Source organism: Sitodiplosis mosellana, unplaced genomic scaffold, assembly GCF_009176505.1.
Source record: "Sitodiplosis mosellana isolate CC-2019 unplaced genomic scaffold, AAFC_SMos_1.0 Smas_scaffold_6165, whole genome shotgun sequence".
NCBI lineage: Eukaryota > Metazoa > Arthropoda > Insecta > Diptera > Cecidomyiidae > Sitodiplosis > Sitodiplosis mosellana.
The window spans coordinates 4,019,431-4,033,380 of NW_022601406.1; the positions used below are offsets into that span (position 1 = coordinate 4,019,431).

Here is a 13,950-nt window from a genome sequence, read left to right on the forward strand (position 1 = left end):
CGTTGGTCTAACCTCAAGCTTTCAAACGCCGGTTAAGATGCTTCAATTTCATTCTTGGTTCAAGAAATATTCATATGTGTTGAAGGTGATAAAAGTGAAAAATAAAAAAAAAGTTTAACCGTCTCCATTTCCCAAACAACGGTTCGGTGGAGCAAAACATATATACCATTTCGAAGCAACATGAGCTTGTGCATCATACTGTATCCCCACTTTTTCAATTTCCATGAATTTTCTCTATTTAAACAAATATTAAACGGACCGTTCGCTCAATTTTGTCCAACACAAAAATGACATTCATATACATTTTTCAATAAAAATCACAAAATCCAAAAAAAAAATTCAAAGTTCTCTCGGTTACTATTAGTTCACATAATTACGCAACAAACAGTGCAAAGAATTGATTGAAAAAAATAAATTAGGTTCATGAAATAGTCCGCGATACATTTTTCTGGCAGTCGTACGCTCAATTTAGTCCATGACTGTATATTATGTCTAACCATCTCGATGAGCAGACAAAAAATTTAATTTTTTTTGTAAATTGTGCGCATGTTTAAACATTATCGCCGTGGACAATTCAATTGTTGAAAGAAGTTATATGTTTGGGAGAGAGAGAGAGAGAGAGAGAGAGAGAGAGAGAGAGAGAGATGGATTGAGTGATTTTTTTCTGTTGATTTTCAGTTGGAATTGAGTCAACTTGTAGCGGAATTAGTTGGCCCGTCGATTCGCCTTCTACTTCTGCTCTTGGTCGGTCGGTCGGTCGGTCGGTCTCAGTCTGTATGGCAATTTTGCTGTGTCGATGGGAAAAAATGCAATTTAAATGGAAATCATTGCACGAATCAAGCACGAAATCCCGCAGATTCGTTCATTGTAAGTGCGCGCAGCGTTTGCTGCTGTTGCTGTTTTTTTTATTCACTTCTTCTCCTTGTTCAACTGAAAAGCAATTCAATTGAATTCGGCATTGTGTGTGTGTGTGTCTCATCTCTTTATGCCTAGCTGAACTTTGGAAAAAAATAAAGGGGGCTCTGCATTGTTGTTTGCATCAACAACAACAACAATAGCAGCAACAATAACTTACACAAACTATTTTATCGGTTTTGTTCACTTCCTCTCTTTCGCTCTGTGTGTTGACTCTCTTTTCATTTGCAAATAAAATAATATACCGAAAATTACATTTGTAGGTCAATCCGAGAGCAGCGCGCTCTTCGCACCGACACATGCTTTTCGGAATAAATCACAACAAACATTTAACATATACATCTAATTGGTACACATTTGAAATGACCGCACACGTTCGCGATCTACTCACGTTGCAAAAGTGTTACTGGCAAAAAAAAAACAAACAAAAAATTAAATCTCCCTTTACTAAACAAACGAACTAGAAATCAAATCATCAGTCCAATTAATGCACACTGTTTTGTTGTTGGTGCTGCTTTGTTTCTCTCTCTCTCTCTCTCTCTCTCTCGGCCATTTGAATGCAAATGTGTGATGAAAATTCAATCGACAATGTGCTGCAGTTCGAGAGAGCAATTTTTTATTTCTCTTTCTCTCTCTCTGCGCTTCGTGTAGTGTGAAATTAAGAATCGACCATAAATCAATCGACAGTTTATGTGTCGGTATTTTTTTCTTCTTCTCTCACCTAATCCCAATCGGTTCACCGAATGGCAGTATAAGAATTTCAGCCAATCTTCAATTCGGTATTATTTTCTTTTGCTTTTGCTTGAAATGACTATTTCTTCACGTACACTGACAACACGTTCAATGCTTGCACAAAATCAACCAAACACACCAAAAGAACCTTTGCACACACACACTCTCTCTCTCTCTCTCTTTCTCTCTTCGTCCGATTCGATAATAATTGTTTATTTATGATGACTTAAGTTAGATAAATGAACAACAGACAAAAAAAACTGAAACCTAAATGCTGCTTCTACACACACAAACACGGTTTTTGTTGTTGTTGTTGTTGCTGCTCATTAACAAATAGATAATGAACCAATATAGCTGAGTGTATCTTAGCCAAAATCGATTCATTAATCCGTAAGTTTTTAATTAAAACATAAGAAGAACACATGAATTTAACCCTGTCATATTTTATCGATTCGATGCCAAAAAAAAAATATCACGATTAGTTTGATTTCTTTTTCATTTCGAAAATGAAATCGGTTTGACGTTTTTTTTTAAACTCCTGTGTGCTACTGCTGGTAATTTATTGTTTTAATTTTGAAAACTTACTTTGCTGTGGTATAAAGAGCGATAGGTATATCTATATGTTATAAGTAGTGTACAACAAAAACGACTGTTTCAGCTTCTGTCAAACGCGCTCGTGTATTGCGTCGCACACAATTCACAATTCCGGTGTGTATGATCTCCTTTTTCACGCTTTGCACATACACGCTTCGCACCACGACATTCACATACACACTCACCTAACATTGTAGCTCTTGTACAATACGCACATATGCACACATACGCAACCATTTGCTGAACCATATGAGAGATTATTTGTTGCCTTAGCACACAAATTTCAACGCTTCAGCTGTGTGCTCTGTTGCTCGTGTGTCGATTTACATGGATTGAGCATTATAGCGTTTTTTCCTCTTCCTCTTCTTCTTCTTCATGAAAACATTATTTGCCGATCAATTACCATTTACTAGCCTTTTTTTCCTCTATCTCTCGCGCAAGGATTCTCACTATATTTTACTTAGGGAGGCTACAGAACAGCTATGCCCACCAGTAAAACCATTCATCATATTTCACATACGTTTTTTTTCTTTTCTTTTTGGTGTCGTGCGTTCGTTCGTCGTTTCATTCGGCGTTTCTAATCCAATCACTGCCTAAATCAAATAATCGCTTTATTTTTAAATCATTATTTCATCGCTTCTCTTCCTCAATATTTATTTCGTGATGTATATGTATATTCATCAACAACGGCATTGATGTGAGATGCAGAGCAAAAGAAACGGAGAAGGAAAAAAAACCTTTAGCGCGGTCGCGGTCGCGGTCTTCGTACCAATTCCTAATCCGTTCTCACTCAAGTAATCATCATTGGTCCAAGTACAATGACGACGACAACGAGCGAAAAAAAAAAGAAATCAAGAACAGTAATTCCACTCAATCAAGTCATAGGTGCCTCGTTGCCTTTACCGAACCGGCCAATAATGTTTTTTTTTCTTCGTTTTATTCGCTTTGTTGATGATGCTCCGTGACACACACACACACACACACACTCACATACACTTTCGAATTTTATTTATTTTTTCAGTTGCTTCTGACTTTATGATATTCTTTTTAATATTTTTTTTCGGTGACTGCTTTTATTACCATTATTCAAACGCCGAGCTTAAATACCGAACTTTATGACGGTATTAATATAATTTCGGGCTTATTGTAGGCTTATCACACCTTTTTCTACTCCTTTGTTTTTTTTCCGTGTTTGATCAAATTTAGATAGAGAATCCAAAATAAATGATTTAAACGATTTTATTTTTCAAACCAAATTTTCGATTTCTTTTCTCTTTCCATGTTCCTTTTCGACTGAAAAAGAAATTCCAGTTTTTGAATTTCATTTCGAAAAATGTGCAGATATGAAGCGAAAAAAAATCATGCTGATAGTTTGTTCTAGTTTTCGCGTCCGGTGATTGTGCGGCATACACACAATTTTGTAGGTTGGATAACATAAGCCTGATATCGAGATGAAAATGTTGGCTACTTTTTTCTTCTTTTTTTTTTCAAAAAAATAATCTACTTAATTATCACAAAACTCATTTTGAGTACAGCCATAAAATTTCACAAAATTACAGTGAATAATTTGACGATGCATTCATTTTCAGCGCTAAATTGACGACGCAGAAACTCAACGAAGCAATCGTCTTTGCCTCCCATTTTTCTTACTTAAAAAAATACCGAGAATTCGTTGCTTTTTTGCAAGAGAGTTTTTTTTATTATTTCCAAGAGAAGTCATTTTTTGCCACAAATAATAACGGCTTATTGAGGGCATCATTCAGATTACAGTAAGAAAATATGCTCTTGCCTTTAATTGCTGAAGTTGAAAAAAAGTCCAATCAAGCAGAGAAAAAAAATGCATTCCATTATTTCACGTTTATGCATTTCAAAATTGCAAAATTGTCATAAAAACCCGCAACGGCAGTTATAACTCGATTATTATTACTCAAACCAAATTCATTCAACAATAAAAATAAAACGAATGTGAGTTTTTTTTTCCAAAATGATGATAAAAGTGAAGGAAATGGCATGGTTGGAATTCACTGCTTTTCATTTCTCGGGAGAAAGACTGAAAATGTCCAACAACAGTAACAACATCTTCATCAAATCCAGGCACATTTTGATTTTTGTGCCAGTATCACGGTCAGCTTCGACATTTGACAAAAGATTTGACGTAATTGAACGTCATTTCAACGAAGAAGCATTTTCTGATTCCAAAATTTATCATTCACGAAATCGACGACGGAGATCCATGAAAATTCAGATATAATATTGAAGAAGCGACAAAGGAAAAACAAATTGGGCTCTGAAAAGTTGGTGCTCTGAATCGGGCAACAAGTGATTGGAGTGTATTGAAAGTGTTGCCCGTATACGTGTTGTGTGTTGCGTGAGTAAAAGTGGGACAGATTGAGCGTGCGGATGCGCACGCCATCTAAGTAGTCAAGTAAGGAATTTGTGACACAATGCTTGACATTTCGTTCATAAGTTCGTGTGTAGTAAATTCAGAATACCTTGTGTCAGCACATTTCCATGAATTACAATGTTCACGGAAACAGAAAATATCTAAAAAAAAATATTTGCAAAAAACAACGTTCTAACCGCTAAATTTTTTTTCGATTCAGTTTTATTTTCGCTTCACTTTTAAGATATCCTCTTCAAAAAAAATATTGATTGTGCATCGGTTTTTTTCGAGTGTTTTAGAAGAGCCACACACAGAGAGAGAAAACACAACAACGAAAGTGTTTGAGTCGTAATTGATTTGGTTCCGAGTGTGCAAAGGCCAAGTGGATTATGTTAACAAAGCAAATTTGGAATAATTTCAGTTCTTAGTTGTTTTTTTTTTATTATTTTTTTCTCTCTCTGTTCTTCTTCTTGATTTTGCGTTGAAAGTTACTTTTTTTTTTAAAATCGAAACATTTTTCTTTTGTTCATTTACTTTGCTCGGCACCGTATTTTTTTCTTGCGTTGTACTTGCCATCGAATGTTTAGAAGTAGTGTCATAGCCATATTTTTTTTCGTTGTTGTTATTGTTACTTCGTGCATGGAGGTCATTCAAGTAGTTTAGTTGCATTTTGCGAGTGAAAAAGATTGAGAGAGAGAGAGAAAGGGAAGAAAAAAATAAAGTGTGTACACGCGTACCCAAAGGAACCACAGAGCTTATTTATAACATTGGCGTGATCGACACGTTTGTTGCATGCAATCATAATGCGTATCATGTGCAGACAAATCATATGAAGCGACACAGTGAATCGACGAAATTATGGGCATTTCATGTGATTTTGAAGCTGGAAGTATGGAAAGTGAGATCAAACCTACATGCAACAAGGAATTTATTAAGCTAAATGGCCAACATGAATTGGATGCAACGCCCGCCAAAACGGCCATCACCATTACAACCGCCAGCTACAACAATTCAACTGAACCAGACGTTACTATTATCGATGATGTGAAATCAACGGACGATGTCATTCCCCTATCACCAGTTCCACCGCCGGAGGTTTGTTCACAATGCCAATTTTCGAATTGGACTTATTGAACATTTTCTTTTATTGGAGAGACAATTTTCTTAATGCGCGTGACAATTAATCCACACCATGTGGATTATTTTTATGACATATCACGTCATCATCAATATGAAAACAAACTTATGACCTATACATGTGAAAACACTATCAAACGTGTTCAAACATGTTATGTTTATGTTCAAACATCCATTAACATAACCAAAAATACATCGAACACCTAAAAACATCACCTTTATGCCCCGTCTAGACCGAAACCATCGTGATTGTTGATGATGCCGAACCCGAAGAAGGTGAAATCATCACCTCCGACAATGATTTTGAATACGAAGCCATATCATCGGACGAAGAATTTACACTGCGTCAACAGATCGAAGCTCTTGAAGCGAAAAATCGAGAATTGGAAAAAATTGCATCGATCTCGGCTATTGGCTATGGTGAGTTTTTACGATCAATAAAAAAAATTACTGTCATTTATATAAACATTTATGTTAATTCAATTATATAAATTCATGGAAAACGCAATCCATTTCACAAGTGAATGAAATTTCATTTCAAAAACAACACAGTGACACAAAATGATTTGATTGCTTTCACCCAAACATTTGGTTCGATGATTTAAAGGCACAGTTTTATCGCAAGGGAGAGAGAGAGAGAGAGAGAGAGAAACCGTGTCATTGATTTTAATCAAAATATTTGAATTTTCTACCTGAATTCCAGTTATTCGAATTGAGAGTTAAATTGAATTCAAGTTTTCGTTTTAGAACTCAGGTCTTTTAATTTTAAAGTCGATTTTTTTTTGGATTAACCACAAATATTTGATAAATCATTGATTTCTTGTCTCAAGTTTTATGTTTCCAGTTTTATGATCCGATTAATTTACGATTTCTCCATTTTTGATGTTTGGTCAAAAGTTCTACAACGCATTTTCTTCATTCGAATCAGATTTTTTTTTATCGAATTTCATCATTTCAATCGAAATTAATAATGTGTCTCATAAATTGTCTTCATTCCAATTAAGGTTTCTTACTTCTTTCTAAAAAAAAACATGAAGAAAACAACATATTATTTTTCCAAATCTTTTTTTTAAACCCAAAATATTTTTAAAATTCAACCATGAAAAAAGCTAAAATTCATTCAATTTTTCAAATATTTTCCTCTTCAAATTCTCTTTTCATTCTCGAAAAATCATCAGGATATCGTCGTTCGCCGAATTACTTTAAATCATTATCAACAGCGACAGCAACAATCAATCGTTCAACAACAAATCATACAAAATCGAACCCACCGTTGTCTTCCATCACAAACTATAAATCAGTGTCATTGTCACACGTGGAAAACATATCATCGGATGAGGCGCAGCTCATTGACAGCGATGCTGAAATTCCGAGTCTATTTGACAATAACAAATATGGCCGAGCATCGCATCGTGCATCGAAAAAGGAGAAACGTCAAAGTCGCCGCAAAACGCGAATGATCGAAAATGAGAAAGAGCGCTGTTTAGCGCATGGTAAGCGTCGTTGCACCGATGTTGAGTGCTATCCAATTGAAGTAACAATTACACGTAAGAAACGTGCTCGTCACAAATACGATGATCGCAAAGTGGTCCGTGCAAAATACTCAAGCGATTCAGAGGATGAACTGTTGCGAAATCGTGAAGAATTAAAAATGGCATTGAACATAATCGAACCATCGAATCGAACGGTGAACTCGAGCACATTGTCGCACAAATTGTCAGTGATTCAAAGTCAACAAACGCTTGATAAACCGGGTACAAAACATCGAAAGCGAAAAACATCGAGGAGTCCGGAACGACGAAGGCGCACCCGATCCGGTGAGAATAGCTCGAAACGTTCGAAGAATGAACGTGATCGAAGTGATTCAAGGTCGAAAATTGCATCGCCAATCATAGTGCATGACAATAATGACAATGATATTCAGGATGATGTAATCGATGAGGCCATCTCGCTGGAAGAGCAGGAATTGCGTTTGATCGCACTTAAATCGGCCGTTTTGAAAAAGCACGAGGCACGCAAAAGGAAACAGCTCGCAAATCAAATTGTCGAGCAGATTGTACGACCGTATTCGCCAACGGATAGTGTGGTGTTGGTGGCCGATGAAACGGGTGACCGAAGCAATGATTGCATCGATTCAGACAATAATAATATGGATATCAGCCCGATCAGTTCGCCGGGCAATCAATATCAACCGATGGACATGGATTTGGCCAGTAGCAATGAAAATTCAAAGAGTCCCATTTTCAGCTATGACAAACCACAAACTTTCCCCTATGAACCGTTCATTGATTGGGGCACTGTTCACATTCCGGTTGCCATCAATCCAGGCTATGTTGATATTGATCAGGCGGCTGCTGCTGCGGCCGCTGTTGCCATGAGCCAACCGTTTGCAATGCAACCGTCATTCTCCATGATCTATGACACAATGCAAAAAGAGCCGATGGCCACTGAAAATTCCATGCCAACACTGCCGTCGATTCAATCGGATGCTAAAGAGAACAACAGTACCCATATTGACAACGAAGACGATCTACGCGCTCAGTTGATCGAACAAATGCGCAGCACCAACACGTCCAGCTCGAACGGAAGTGCCACGGAATCAACGAAAACTGAAATTGTGCCAAAAGGCAATGGCCATATCGATTCGTTCGATTCGCTGGAAGAGGACTGTCTACGGAGTTTGTTATTGTCATCAAAAGGGAAAAAATCGACCGTTACAAAAGATCCAACGAATGATTTGCAAACGCCGGTGTCCAAACCCGAGCCACCATCCCTCGATCAATCCAAATGTGATGATATGCCAAAATTAGCACTAAATCTTCGCGAAGCACTCAAACGACTTAAAAACAATCAACAGAATAAATTGACGGCAGCAGCATCAGCGGCGACAGCGTCGTCGTCGTCGTCGTCATCATCATCGGCACCAACAACCGAAACCATAAAACCATCCGATAAATGTGTTCAAGTTGAGTCAAAACAAAACGATTCGTTGCAAGACTGTGATCAAAAGGAAATTCAAAAGACTGTTGTAAATAATCGACTGGATAAGAATGAAAATGAGCTGTTCAACGCGGAACAAACGGCGACAGCGACGACGGTTGTGCCATTGAAAGTAGCTGAGGAAAAGCCTACTGTGATACCGCATACGGTTGAAAAGGTGTTGAAGGTGACAGCCGCGAAGGCAACCGTGGTAAATTTGAAGACGGTAAATGAAAATGTTGTGGTAAAACCACCAGTTAGAGCATCTCCTGTTCAGGCTGTTGCCACCACTCAAGGGGCAAAAGCAACGACAGTTGCCAAACCAAAGCCTAAAGTAGTAGCTAAACCAAAAGCCGTTGAAAAACCAAAGGTCGCAGAGAAACTGAAAGTCGCAGAAAAACCAAAAGTCGTGGAAAGATCTCAAAGCATAACACCACCGGTGACCAAAGCAACAACAACGAACTTGAGTAAAATGGATGCGATTCGAAAATCCACAGGCTCACCGGTTATCACCACATGGACGGCAAAACCGGTGAAAAAACTCATTATTTCATTAAACGAGGACTCATCTACCGATAATGATGACATGGACTGTGATGAAAGTGCGACGAATAAGAGGACAGATGCGGACTCGGGTTCACAATCGAACGATTCAAATAACACATTCCAATTTCGGCTTGATCAATTTTTGCAAACGGTTCGAGCCAACACCGATGCCATACTGGAATCAAAGCAAGTTGTAACACCGGCAACGGCGAAGGCTGCACAAAAAACAGCCGACAAGAGTACAAATAATGCTGCGTCAAAGGTTCAGGTAAGGATAATAGCGATTTTTCACCGACCAAAATTTGCTTCAAAAGAAGAAAAAATCAGAGATTAATTCCAATTTCCATCAAAATCTTTTTTCATCTTCAGATTACATCGAAAGCGGAGTCGTCAAAGGCGGTTGCTCACTTACCAATGTCTTCTCAATTAGAATATCATCGTCTGTTAAATCGAATGAAGTTGCTGGAGAAGCAAAAGGAGCAAAAGTCTCGCGTGAAAAATCAAGCGACAGTTGCCGCAAAGCCATTACCAGCTAAGCCTGAAACCAATTTCCCGAATTTAACTGTAGTTGTACAAAATGAGAATCGTTTCATTCAAACCAACAAATCAACGGAAGTAGAAGTTGATAAAAATGTGACTGAAGTGATCAAAGCACCTCTTGTGACCAAAGTGCCATCGAATAAAATCGTCGGAACAAACACATCAAATACATCGTTAGCGAAAAAGGTTTTGGTGAAGAATGCAATGGCTCAGGCAACGGATGCTGTAAAAGTAGCAGCAGTAAAAGCGGCGGTTGCTACACCAGTGCAAGTTTCAAGCGAACAGCCATTGAACAGTGTTGCCGATAGCAATGCCATAACGGAATCGAAACCAGCATCCATGACACTAGCCATGTTTGCCAAAAAGACACCAAAAATCAAAGCATCCCTTCTGGCCAACTACATTAAACGATACAAAAATCATGGGTTCGTAATAATGTCTTTCTTGCAGGCAATGGCAGGGAGAAGGTACTAATTGCTTAATTTGCATCTAGGGAACAATACTTGAATGGCCTCACTAAATTACATCGATTGACGTGCCGAACGAATTTGGAGACTCAAAAACAACAAAAATTGGAACAAGTGTTGGACGATTTACGGCGTCAAACGAAAGCAATCGAAGAACAACTGACTCAACAGAAATCAGTGACACAGAGCTTATATCCCGTCATGGCAGCCACGGAGAAAACCATCACTTCGGATCGTACGATGCTATTGAGACTGGAAAATTGCTGCAATCGACTGGGTACTATTGTCAATGGACCGAATTACAAGTGAGTGACACCAGGAAGGAACGAATTTGTGAGAGTGATGATTCATCATTAATGAATATGAATATGTTTAGATTAGTTTATAGCTCCATTTGGCTTTGATATTGCAATTTGAGACAAGGCCGCGTTTTTTATTCCAATCATATTGCTTACTAGATTTTAGGACGAGTTCCAAAAATTAGAAGGATTTTGATGAAAATGAGTTTTAAAATAAGAAGAAAATACTAATCAATTGTGTTTTGTGGAACAGAGTACAATGTGATAAAGATGTCGAAATCAAGGAGAAATTGAAACAAATCATAATCGAGAAGAGCCGATTGAAGCAGTTAGGACAGAAAGTACCTGCGAAAGATCCGGTTAAAATTTCACCGTTGACAAAGAAAGAAGTGACAAGCAAAGTAATTCCAATCATTCCAAAGCCAATACCAAGCAATGCAGTTGAACAGAGGATGGAAAGTGTAAAGACATTGAAAAAAGAAGACAAAGTGATCAAAACACCAATCAATTCTGTCGATAAACATCCAAAAGTAGCGAAAACTGAATTGAAGCTAAACGAAAGTAAAACGGAGTCATCTCAAGAGAAACCCGTTCAAATGGAGGTTGATGATGCTGTGGTGAGTAGACTTCTTTTTGGAATCAATCCAAAGTTTAACTTTTATCCAAATTTCTGAATTCAGAAACTTTATGGATAATGAGAGTTTTTTTTGTTTTTTCTTTCTATGCAATTTTTTCCATTTCCTCCCAAAATTCTCATTGAAATAGCAAATGTATCCAGATCAATTTGAACTTTTTTTCAATATTTTCTCAAATCACAGAAATCCTCAAGATTTTCCCCTAAAAATGAATTTTCTCCCTATTAAAACATCACTCTTTCTCTCTAGGATCCAAATCCATCCAAAGACAAAACTGAACGTGAAACTGAAAATAAGCCAGAGCAAGTAAAATTAATGGCAAAACCATCAAAGGTGGAAATGCCAAAAACGCCTGAGCCGATACGAACTGAAGTTGAAAACCAAGAAAATGAAAATGGCGTAAATGAAACCAAACAAACACAGCCAACCAATGACATAGCCAAAACCAATGAAATTGAACAAGCCGAAAAAGTCGACGAACTAACAACGTTGTCACCAGATAATCTTACAGTTACTTACCACCCTTATTTTTCTTTCCATATTGTGTTTTAGTTGCAAAATATTTAATTCCAGCCAGAATTGTTCTAGTTGCCCCTTAACGAAAACGATAGGAAATTTCTCAACTTTTCTTTGGTGTTTTTCTTCTTGCTTGATATCACCCAGGCACCGATGGAAACGATGCAAATGACGGATAATGAGGCAATTTGTGGAAAATACGATTCACCATTAGAGCACATGCAAGGCTCAGCGGCTGATTCGAAACCAGAAGTCAGGTGTGTTTTCATGCTTGCAAAAGTGCTAATCATCCAAAATCTGTTTGATCTGAAATTGTGTTTGTGATTTAGCGTTGCGGATCGGAATGCAATCGTTTGTCCGTACGATTTGATGGGACGGTGTGAGGACAAGCAATGCAAATACAAGCATTTGTCAGTGTGATTGTTGTGTTGGACCAGATACTCAGGTTTCTATTCTCTCAATTTGATGATATCTCTCTTTCTCTCAATGAGCTTGTATTTATTGCGTTGTTTAAGTCATGCAAAGAGCATTTGTTGTGTGCTTCTTCTTTTTTTAAAGAATCAATCATTTCATCGGATTTTTTTTTTTATTAAATTCAAAACGAATATGATCGTCAAAGAAAATCGTCCACAATTCCAGACACACACATACATTAAATGGAGCACATCATTCTCTATCTTCGCAGATTATTAGGAGCAGAAACTACAGGAAAAAAAATAAAACCAAAAAAAAACGAATTGATATACAGACTCTTTTTTCACAAGATTAACGGATATTCGAAATGCAAACAAACCCATCGAACAAGTGGCCGCGCAATGCAGAGGATTTATGAAGTGACACACGAGTACTATTCATTTGGTACAGGTGTGTGTGTGTGTTGATCAATCAACAGATACAGAGAGACAGAGAGATAGAACAAACCAGAGTAACTTTTTTTCAAGGTTATAGCTCCCTAGTTGAGCGACCGCGATGCATACACTTGTGCATCGCTCACCGGTAGAGCGCTTGCATATTCAGAAAAATTCAAAAATCAAACGGGTAAGTGACCGTAACGTATTTATATTCACAGTTTCCACACAGACAAACAAACACACAACAATTATTTAACCCACTTTGGAACCATCAACATTATTTAAAAACAAGTACAAATCTAAAACTAAAAAAAAAAACATAAATGAAATTTGTTAAAAGTGGTTTATGCATGGGATATGGGAATCACGATAACTCCAGAACACTGGAAATACAGTGTTCACAACGACACCAGTCATTCTCAACCAAAAAAAAAATGTTTAACTCATCATCAAATCAATTGATTTTAAAATAAAACTGTCGAGTTTTAAAAATCTTAATAATAGACACTAGTGTATACTCGAAAGCGATTCAGTTCTCGGTCATCATTTGCAGTGCGATACAACAACCAAATAAAAAATTCTTTACTAAACGAAAAAAAAAAAACCATTTGGAACTCGGCCATTCGATATATAATTTTATAAAGAAAGGGGAAAAAAACACACATCGACACATCGCCGTCATGCAATGTTTTGTTTTGTTAATTTTTTTTTCTTCTTCTTCTTTAGTTTTTGGAACTTTTTCTTTTCTTTTTGGAAATTTACGAATTGAAACAAAAAAAAATTTGTTGAATTTTTTTTCTACTCACAATTAGTTCAGATGAGAAAGAAAAAAAAAAGAAGAGCATACCGAATAAGAATGTAAACAAACCTTTTTTATAAAGAAAAACAAGAGATATTTTGAAATAAAAGATTTTATTCGAAATTAAAATTGAACCCGTGTTTTTATTTCGATGTTTTTTTTTCTCTTTTGATGGAATTTTGGGCGTTCTTTTTCTCTAGCTCCGGCGTTTTTGTAGCTCTGGCGCTTTTTTTAGCTCTGATGATGAATGCTTTTAATCTACAAAATCAAAAGGTTTGCAAAAAGAAGGCAGAAAAGGTTTGTAACAAATGGATGATCTATGGAATTTTGAACAGATACAAAAAAAAACGGTTGATTTGTTGCCACAATAGAGTATTTATTCAGCACAACACTTTGACAGAGCATGGAATTATTATAATTGTTCACAAAAATTCATGGGTCCATCTGGCTGTTGGTTCGATGATGGCAAACACTGAAATTTGACAACAAAAAATCGATTTTTAGTTTTTTCAATTTCTTAATTTGATTTTCGGTTCTAACGTAAAACGTTGGATTTT

The 13,950-nt window shown here is 36.9% G+C and overlaps 2 protein-coding genes across 9 annotated transcripts in view; one reads left to right on the forward strand and one right to left on the reverse strand.

Moving 5' to 3' along the window:
• Nucleotides 1–3,801, reverse strand: part of LOC129574902 (uncharacterized) — a 12,029-nt gene extending 8,228 nt beyond the window's left edge. The window contains exon 1 of one of the 7 annotated variants that reach the window (XM_055457533.1): nt 3,322–3,801. The gene's annotated coding sequence lies outside the window, so the exon portion shown is untranslated. Of the gene's footprint in view, nt 1–1,075; nt 1,436–1,636; nt 2,364–3,321 lie in introns of those variants that run through there. The other 6 variants (XM_055457534.1, XM_055457531.1, XM_055457536.1 and 3 more) reach the window with 6 other exon arrangements.
• A 41-nt stretch (nt 3,802–3,842) lies between these two features.
• LOC129574883 (uncharacterized) lies at nt 3,843–13,198 on the forward strand. 2 transcript variants are annotated; one of them, XM_055457456.1, is made up of 10 exons: nt 3,843–5,719; nt 5,995–6,181; nt 6,940–9,554; nt 9,656–10,251; nt 10,320–10,598; nt 10,846–11,209; nt 11,477–11,737; nt 11,891–12,000; nt 12,073–12,188; nt 12,383–13,198. In XM_055457456.1, the coding sequence occupies exons 1-9, from the start codon at nt 5,483–5,485 to the stop codon at nt 12,161–12,163; spliced, it is 4,740 nt and encodes a 1,579-aa protein (XP_055313431.1). In that variant the 5' UTR covers nt 3,843–5,482; the 3' UTR covers nt 12,164–12,188; nt 12,383–13,198. The 2 variants fall into 2 exon arrangements, with proteins under 2 accessions (XP_055313431.1, XP_055313430.1); XM_055457455.1 differs by having other exon boundaries at nt 12,429–13,198.
• Nucleotides 13,199–13,950: the final 752 nt, after the last annotated feature.